Source organism: Sardina pilchardus, chromosome 16 (assembly GCF_963854185.1).
Source record: "Sardina pilchardus chromosome 16, fSarPil1.1, whole genome shotgun sequence".
In the NCBI taxonomy this organism is placed as follows: Eukaryota; Metazoa; Chordata; class Actinopteri; order Clupeiformes; family Clupeidae; genus Sardina; species Sardina pilchardus.
The window spans coordinates 15561871-15572151 of NC_085009.1; the positions used below are offsets into that span (position 1 = coordinate 15561871).

Consider the following 10281-nt stretch of genomic DNA (forward strand, 5'->3'; position numbering starts at 1 on the left):
CCAACCTCGAACTGGTTCTGCGTGTTTCCACCGAACAATGACAGGTGCTGGTGCCCAAAAACCGGCACCGGCACGGCACCGTGAAATTGCTGGTCCCAGAGTTGGGGCCGTTATGTAATAAGGGTCGTTGCACCATGGCAACAGTAAATATACTGAACTGTCGTTTAAGAATGAGCGTAGCACTCTAGAATCTTTGGTTAACACTACGGTATGACGTTAGCAAAAGCCTGACATTCAACTAAACTAGCCTACGTAAGCTAGCAGGCTAACGTTATAAAATAGTTTCACTGACAGCTAATATATCAGACCAGACGTTATTAGTGGGTACAACAATGGTATAACCAGATAGTAAATCATTTATTTTCAATCTACTTTAAACAAATCCAAGTTAAATAGCGTCACACAAATGACATTTCAACCGATTCAGCAGTCATTTACCGATATCGGCAACCATGTTTGTTTTGTTTTCACAGTTGATTCAGACGTGGCCGCAAAGGATTATGGGTAGAATGCAGCTTTATGTGCCTAGTAACCAGTAACGTTGGCTTAGTAACACTCTAGTAACATTCTGCTCAGTGCTGAACCCTATGGAAACGCGTGCCGGTGCTTTACCAGAACCAGCTCAACGTCAGCACCGGCACCAGCACCGGCACGGCCCTGGTGGAAAAGAGGAGTCTGGCGGTACAACTTTTATAGCTTCAGCTAGCATAGATCATTGAAACGGATTAGACCAGTAGCATCTCACCTGCTAGCATCATGTTTAAAAGTGACTACGATTTCTGGTAATTTTCCCATTTAAAACGTGTCTCTTCTTAAGTTAGAAAGTGCAATAGGACCAACTGAAAATGAAACCTGGTGTTTTTCTAGGCTGATTTGACATGGAACTACACTCTCATCTGGCGTAATAATCAAGGCAACTTGCAAACTACTGGCACTACTACTGCTTGTTGTCTATGGGGACTATTTTCAGATGCTGCGTGATATCACTGCGTCCATGGTACGTTTGCAAGTTGCCTTGATTATTACGCCAGATGAGAGTGTAGTTCCATGTCAAATCAGCCTAGAAAAACACCAGGTTTCATTTTCAGTTGGTCCTATTGCACTTTCTAACTTGAGAAGAGACACGTTTTAAATGGGAAAATTACCGGAAATCTTAGTCACTTTTAAACATGATGCTAACAGGCGAGATGCTACTGGTCTAATCCGTTTCAATGATCTATGCTAGGCTGAAGCTAGAAGTTGTACCGCCAGACTCACAGAATGGTTGGATGAACGGGAAAAAGGTAAATATCAATTGTTTTGCTCGAGGGGAGGTGGAAAATGAGCTTATTTCCATAAATGGCGGAATATCCCTTTAACACATTTAGAGGACATTATGCTGTACGCGTAACATGTTGTAACTGTATCATGCGAATTAGCTCACAGTGTTATATATTTTTAACAGATACGATGGAATTTAAACGTCTGCAACAGCAAAATGCTAATTTAAAAGAGAACTTGACAAAGCAGGTGGTTTTCAACAATAACCTAACCGAGGAGAAGACTGACTTGCACAGACAACTCAATGGTTAACCAGTTAATTTCTGTATTTATTCTCATTTTGATTTTGTTTTTATGATACTAAAACTGAAATTCTAATAATAAAACAAACAAATAAACAAAAAACTTTTCTCTAGAAACAAACGAGAATATCACTGTTCTGAACAACCAACTCTCAGGTCGGTATAATCTTTTTGTTACCATTTCATTAAATGTCAAGAATAATTGTTTACGCACTTAGGTGATTTCCCTACAACAGCGTAAGTGTCTTTATGCTTGTGGTCATTATATCAAATTCTTCACAACAGCAGTGCTGCTAATAGGGAGGGAAAGTGAAAACCAGCGCCCCAAGCGGTTGCGTTCCTATCGAAGAGCAGCTCCAATGTTAAGTCCCATAGACCGACTTTTCAAATAAATACTACGCAGCTATACCAGCTATCTTATCCGCCAAGAATATTTTTCAGTCTCCATACTGTAATAATCTACTAACTGTGAAAATATCAGACACTATTTCGCCTTAATTAAAAAAAACGTAATTGCTCGTTTCATTTCATTTTTGGACTACAACTACAAGTGACGTGACACCCTTCCACGACGTTACTGGCCTAGCATGGTTTGTTTATTAGCCTGTTAGCTAGTTGGTTAGTTAGTAGACAATCACACTTACTGCCAGCTCTTGTGTGAGTAGGAGCACAACACAAGTTATCCCAACATAAAGGTAATTACCACGCGGTTTACATCGCTCTCTGTTATTACAAAAATACTAGATGCACCGCATAGCGGTACACAATATGACCGCCGCTCAGTTCTGCACATTCTCTCCAAAACGAATTACGCTCGTCAACTTTCCTGTATGGCTGGGATTATACTTGCTGTTAGACCAACCGTAAGCATATGCGCCCGTGTGCGACCTGCTGTGTCCGGTGTACAGACTCGCTGCAGCATTACGCACCCTACTGGAGGTCTTCACTAGGGGGAGAATAGTGACATCAGATGTGGATGTGGCCATGTGCCATTGTTTACTCTCATGATTGCCCCCAGCTTCGATGTCGATAATGCATCTTGCAGTCACCTTTTTTTGTAGTGATCGCCCCCTACTTTCTTATCAGTATTGCATCTCACGGACGCGTCATGTTCGCTTGCGACGACGTGCACGACCGACGCACCAAACGACCGCAAAATACGCGAGGCAGTCATGATACGAACACGAACGCGTTGTCTGCAGCAAGTCTAAACCTGCCTTATCACCGATTTGTGCAATATACTGTATGTATATCTCCTACTCTTGCAGCTCATGTGTATATGAGTGTGTGCATGTGTGAGTTTGCTTGTATAAAGATGTGTGTGTGTCTGTCTGTGTGTGTGAATGTGCATGTGTGCGCATGTGTGTGTGTGTCTGTCTGTGTGTGGAATCCGTGGAAGTGTGTTTATCTGTGCGTGTGAATCTGTTGATGTGTGTGTGCGAACTTAGTTACTTTTTAAACTGAGCCCCCTGCCGGCTCAACATAAAAATGCCAATCGGTTTTGCCAATAGCCTACTCACTATATTGGAATTTAACAGTTACGCCATTTTAACAGTAACGTCAGAACGTATAGAAGACATCACAACCTGCAAAAAGTAATTTCAGGGAGGTATCTAAAAAATACTTTAACCTACTGAGATACTGAAATACAGATGAATAGCCTATGTTTGTTCAATAATGTCTAGTCAGTATACCAAATAAGAGAGGCCTATAGATAGAAACTGTGGTAATAAAATATGAAGATTTTGGTAGTTTGGGCTTTTCGTGTATCCTTCTACTGTAGCCATTTAGCCATCTACTATAGGCCTGAATTATATGCCAATGAAATTACACTTGTTAAACTCACCTCAATAAATATTTTGCAATCATTTAATGGGCAATGCTAAAGTTACTGTTACAAACCAGCAGCAGAGTTGGCGGTCCAACGGCGGTAACCACCAGTGGCCCGCTGGAGTTTTGCTCATCAGTTCTCTGGCTGTCCACCGGCGGCTCAGAAGCGGCTCCAGATAAAGGGCCACCCTTTTGCCGCTTACTACCCACCAGCTTCTAATTGGCCTTATTTATGGCCATAATAATGAAAATGATGCACTAAAATAGCAATAATACATTATAACACTTTCCATTTGCCCTCAATCAGAACAATTTACAATTATTTACAGGACTTACCAAAGTTACCAAATTTACTAAGGTGAAGACAGTGCCTGCTGATGAGAAACCTATAAATGTATTCTGTAATTTAATAATCCAATATAAAAACATTTATCCTCAGCAACTATCACACAGACTCACCACACATAGTATTAGGTTCAATACATTTTGTTTATTTATTTATTTTACTTGCTTTTGTTTATTTATTTTACATGCTCATTTACATGCTTTATTTATTGTACATGCTTAAACAATTTATTAAAATTATTTTTAATAATGATATATGTAACACACTCTTCATATGTAAGGAAAGTAAAGATGCAAAGAAGTTGTGACAGACATTCATGGCTCGTTTCTCCCTTGATATTGGTGCCAGATTAATGAAAATGCAGTTCTACCTTGCTGGGGTGTTACTGGCAGCGTTGTGAGCGAATTTGACAGAGGTGTAGGTCTGATTGGTAAACTCTGTTGAACAGATTAGAAATGAAAAGGCGTATTTAGTGAGATGATTACTGCAATGGCAGGGTTCATACAAAAAAAATTGAGCTGAATTTACTACCTTTTCACTACCATCCACATGTTTTCTACTACAAAAGCAAAAGGTGAAGAGTAATGTAATGCAATACCTTTCCGAAACACAATAACACATTTAAGAACAACGGGGATTTAACAATGGACAAAGCTACTGGCATTTGAACAGGGGTGTGTAGGCTGTCAATAGGCACTGTATTTACCGGCATGGCTGGAGTTGATGAAGCTTGCTGGGTGGTGGTGCTGGCAAAGGTGTAGTGGTCTGACTGGCAAACTCTGTTGAACAGATTGGATATGAAAAGACGTGTTTAGTGAGATGATTACTGCAATGGTATGACACCTGGCACGCTAACTAGCGCCTAAAGTACAAACACTTCTAAAGGATATTTCCACTTAATTTTCAGACAAACCAAGCAAGGGACCACATGTACAGACTCTATAAATACTAACCATAATGTCAGTTTTTTATTCAAATAACTTGAAAGAGATCGTCAGGTATAAATCCACCATGCTAGTGGCCAGTTCATTCATTCACATGCTATTACATGCTAACTGGCGCCTAGAGTACAAACACTACTAAAGGATATTTCCACTTAATTTTCAGACAAACCAAGCTAGGGACCACATGTACAGACTCTATAAATACTAACCATGAGGTCCGTTTTTTATTTAAATTACTTGAAAGAGATCGTCAGGTATAAATGCACCATGCCAGTTCATTAATTCAGATGCTGTTACATGCTAACTAGCGCCTAAAGTAAACACTTCTAAAGGATATTTCCACTTAATTTTCGGGCAAACCAAGCTAGGGACCACATGTACAGACTCTATAAATACATTTTGGAAACAGGTGTTGGCTAGAATTACGCTTTACATACAGTTTTTAAAATGAAAATAGTAGAGATATAGAGAAGAGATGTTTTACTTACCTAGTCCTAAGCCTGCTACTGGTGGTTTGAGTACTGACATTGTAGGCTATTCGCATCTGCTTGGATGAGTTTGCTTGATTGTTTCTAAACGTAAAGACATTTAACAACTTCTTTATCAGTCAGACGGTTACACAGTTACGTGCAAGAACAACAAGTCACGTAAGAGATGAAATCGCTTAGCTTACTGCAACATGAGAAATCAAGTAGTGTGAAACTAGCGACAGTAAAGAAAATTCCAATATGGCCGCCATTCGGAACTGAGAAATCACAACTCCATCTTCTTCGTTTGTCTTCTTCTCTCTGGTCTGATCTATCATTCACTGAGCAGCGCCAGCGCTACACACCAGTGGCAGCAGGCTGCAGTGTTTGAACGTGGTTGCATTAGTTCTGCTTTTGACGTTCTCATATAAAATCGTAATAAATACATAATTGTTTTATTTGGTAAGCACAGGGTAGCCACGGGGGTGCCAGTGACACAGCTACATGGGGCCATGGGGCCATTCTAGGCTTCAGTGTAGAGCAGCCACGTTGAGGGACCATTCACTAAATGCACACATAAATACATTTATTATAGCCCCCCATGGATGAAAGTCCACAAAACTTGGCATACTCCCAGAGGGTGTCAGGTTAATCATACACATGAAATTTGGTGCAGTTCATAGCATCTCATCTGAAGATAGGGGCAATTAAAGCAATATTACATTACATTTTCAATTTTTACCATGGGGGTGCAATTCACAAATGACTGGTTATAAGCTAAGTTGATCCGAGCTCTTGAGACCAACATACCATAAAAAAATTGTCATCCTCGGTGCCACGGTTCTGGTAGTTATGTAGGAAAAACTGCAATTTTTGGGCTTCGGGCGGGGCCAGCGCGGGGGGGGAGTGACCCCCGGGGACGAAACAAAATTTTTCCGTAAAAGTCTACTGGGGCTACATGCCCACCAAGTTTCATGTGCCCCGGTGTTACGGTGTCCCGGGAATCGTTGACCAAAAATTCAGAACCGATGACGGAAAAAAAAAAAAAAAAACTTTGACAACAACTATATGACCGCTTCGCTAGCTATGCTAGCGGCGGTCATAATAAAGCCAGTTCAGCAAATTGCCGTTATGATCAGTTGGAGATGAAGCGCCCAAACTGGTGACGTCAAATGCTACTGTAGCTAGTTCGTTATCACCATGTTACAAACAAACTCAAAACAATTAAACTGTTCCTAAAAAATAAAGTATGACCACTAGAAGCAATAGAGCTGACCTAAATGCATAGCATATTGAGGGCATGTAACTAAGTTCCCATCATGGGCCGAGATATATTTTTTCTAAAAGAAAATCCCATCCCCTCCCGCTAGCCTCTAGGAACGCAACCACTAGATGGCGATGAGATTACTTTCCCTCCCTATATTACAGAACCACTGTAGCCAGAGTGTTCCCATGTTGCCTTGCGCAAGTTTTGATTCACGCCAAAGATCGTATAGCTACTAAGATGAATCATAAAGGGGGTTTTCAATGGAATGAAATGGTGTCCACTTCCGCCTCCTATCTGGGCGTGATCAGTGACGAGTAATCGGTTTAGACCAGTGTAGAAGCAGCAGAAGCAGTGTGCCGTCGATAACAGGTGGCCTGCGCAATTAGCGGAGACAGGTCAGGTCAGGAGGGACAGGTTGTGAACAAAGTTATTTTCCTATGTATTTATCACGCTGGAAAATACGATTTCAATGTGGGAATGTTAGAAAGACGTGTGCCTTGTAGAATATGGGTTCGTTACTTGCATTGCTGAATGTAGGGCTAAGGGAATGGTCATAATCCGAGATAAGGTTTATTTCTCCCGTTTGCCTCCTAAATGGGAGTGGCACTACGTCACAGGGAAACCGGAATTGACCCTCATATGAGTCGTCTCGCTTTATAAACCGTCTCTGTTCACGCAGCTAAAGGCAGCCTGGAAAATACCACCCTCATTTTTGCCTCAGATAGAGGACCAATCACAGAACAAGGGGGGAAAGCAAGACGATGATGAGCTATCCATTCCACAGATGCATTTGATAGAGATCCATGGCGCCCAATGAAAGGATCTGGGCATCTATCTATCTATCTATCTATTAATGCAAGGAATGTCTGTCTGTGTGTTCCACGCATAACTCTCAAACCACTCATCCAACTGACCTAAAATTTGACACATGTATTGCTAATGACATGCGTGAGTGCAGTGCAAAGTTTGGTCATGTTCGGACAAAACATGACAAAGATATCGTTAAATTAAACAAAATACAACTCTGCCGCAATCCCACAATTCTACCGCTCTCTGCACTAGCCACTCCCCCTCACTCTCACTTACTCCAGCATAGAAACAAAAAAGCCCATTTCGCTGACAAACTCCGTGTTCATGGAAATTACGATGTCTCACGTAAACAACGGACCGTTTCAAGATTGTTCATGTTGGATAAACATGCTGAGTCCGACACACATGCACCCATGTTGGTAAGCAGGCTGTTAAAGTCACGTAACGTTGCATAGGCTACTCATCAACAACCGCGGTTGCCTTGCGCTTCATAGCACTGGCATGGCCATGGCATAGACGGGCCATGCATGCGGTTAGCTTTAGGCTATCATTTCCCAACAACAGCAAAAACGCACGGGTATGTAATGTGTCTAATAGCCATTAGCTGCAACTCAAACGCCTTTCCCCTTCACTTTTTTATTACCTTGCAAAGACTAAAAAGCTCTAACAGCACGGGCCTGATTCTCATCACCAATCTAACATGATCTACCTGCATCAACGTCATTGGGCAACACGTTTCTTGGAAAACATTGTTTGCATGGGCACTGCACTAGTTTTTTCAAATACGAGCAAATGAACGTTTTGTTGCCAGACACGTTTCATTGAGAAGTGGTAGTTGCTAGCCAGAATAGAACCGCTGTACAAATCACTGTGATACCACTTCTACTATACGCTAAGTACTACTACTTCTTCTAGTATGATTACTATACTGCATACTACTGTACTACTAATAATAATAGTTAGACAAAACTTAGATGATAGCTCAGAGCTCATGTTTAGTGTTTGTAATGGAAACAGGGAGAACCCAGAAATAGCAGGACTGACCAGTCAGAATGAAGACCAGTTCAGTTCGCAGGATGTCAAGGAAAACAGAGGTTGTTGTATCCAAACACATCATGGGTGTGTGCTTATGGAACTATCTCAGGGAGAAGTGCTGCTTTTTCTGTATTGATAAGAAGAACCATAATGATCAGCTAATGCAATTGTATTAGTTACACTGGCGGTGTGAAATATGTAATTTTGTTTTGTTTGACTTCCCCTTAACAGACCTCCAGAGGGATAATATGGTCCTTGAGTCACAACTCTCAGGTAAGAAAAATCAAACAAACATGGTGTGTATTCCATTTACATTTTTCCCCTACAAAACAACACAAAATATGAATAAGCATAAAATGTATTTGTCAAGATATCACTTTTTCACAATCTTACTGTTGTTTATCACCAGATCATTGTGTAGTGAAATTGCAATTTGTTTGCAGCTTTACAGGAAAATTGTGGCTGGGAGCCGTTCAATGGGAAGTTATACCTCTTCTCTACTGATGAGAAGAACTGGACTGACAGTAGAGATGCCTGTGTGACTATGGGAGGACACCTGGTCATCATAGAGAGTGAAGATGAGAGGGTAATATACAAAGACAATGCATACATCTTTTCATTTATTAATGCTCATGAAGGCCTACTTACTGAAGATTACTTTGCACACATAAGCACGTACACACGTACGCACAGATGAATTGGTGCTTCAGGACCAGGGACCTGCCTGGGTTGGGTGTCTCGCTCAGCCATGGATCTGGGCATGTGAGAACCACGTTCAAACACTCAGGGATTAAACCAGCCAGTAACAAGTCTGATATGCTAACCAGTAGGCCACCGCATGTTGTTTTATGTAAGATAGGCATGTGGAAAACTGGGGGGCAATCCCATTAACAATAGCAAAAGGAATTAAACACTTTTCCAATTTGTGTTTGTTTTTTTCTTCTAGATTTTCCTGCAGGGTCATGTTAATGTGGATGACATCAGTTACTGGATCGGTCTGACTGACTCAGTTGAAGAAGATAACTGGTCTTGGGTGGACAATACAGCTTTCAACTCTCACTCAGAGTAAGCCAATCACTAATCATGAAATGGGTGTGCAGTATATGACTGTTTATAATGGGTAAATGATTTTGCATGATTGTGTTAAATATCCCTTGTTTTGTGTAGTTTCTGGTATGACAAAGAACCTGACAACTGGATAGAAGATGGAAAGCATCCTGAAGGAGAAGACTGTGCTCACATGAAAGATGGTCATAATGGAAGGTTTATGGATGCCTTTTGTTTCCATAATAAAAAAAGAATATGTGAGAGTAAAGCTCATAGCTCGCAGTGCTCACATGGGGGGTGAGAGAAAGCAGGTGTCTCTTCATACAGTAAAAATAAATGTGGTTTATGAGATTTTAAGTTAAAGTTTTTAGATTTTGGATCAGATTTTGCTAAGTAGTGTTACGCTAAAGTCAAAGTTTGAAACTGAGCATTTATGAGTAGACAATATTGAACTGCTTGTGATACCCTTGATGTTGAGTGGTGAAATTAAAATAATATAGTCTAATGACAGCCAAAAACCTGATAAACTAAATGTACTGCACATTCTACCTGCCTCTATTTCAGTCTTGTTGCCGTCTTTTCTTTGTCTTATAAATAAAGCAGCTCTTGTCTTTAGTTTTCTGAACTCTGTTGCTTTTTGTCATCCTTTAAATAGTCTACCCTCTACTCAGTCCATTATCTTAGAGATGGGCTCAGCTTTAGTAGTGGAATTTAAGAACTTAAGAAGCCACAATAAACATGTGAAAAAAATAAACATCAGAATTTGTCCATACTCCCTAGCAGCAACTCACCAACATTTTAACCATAAAAGTACCACCTCTCGGACAGCTTTAAGGAAGTCGAGAGGACTCCTAAACTCACTAAGACCTATTCACAAAAAATCCTAAGCCGTGTTTAGTGGCATTTCACATTGCAGTGTTTTGAGGCGAGGGAATAATTGTGCATTGTAACTTAGAGATGCAATAGGCCTAAC

At 40.7% G+C, this 10281-nt stretch overlaps 1 protein-coding gene across 1 annotated transcript; it reads left to right on the forward strand.

Moving 5' to 3' along the window:
* Nucleotides 1-7449: 7449 nt before the first annotated feature.
* LOC134060211 (C-type lectin domain family 6 member A-like) lies at nucleotides 7450-9898 on the forward strand. Its single transcript, XM_062516838.1, has 5 exons — nucleotides 7450-7803; nucleotides 8493-8534; nucleotides 8705-8847; nucleotides 9208-9326; nucleotides 9429-9898. Exons 2-5 carry the CDS (start codon nucleotides 8510-8512, stop codon nucleotides 9607-9609), a joined length of 468 nt encoding a protein of 155 aa, XP_062372822.1. The 5' UTR covers nucleotides 7450-7803; nucleotides 8493-8509; the 3' UTR covers nucleotides 9610-9898.
* The last annotated feature ends 383 nt before the right edge of the window (nucleotides 9899-10281 follow it).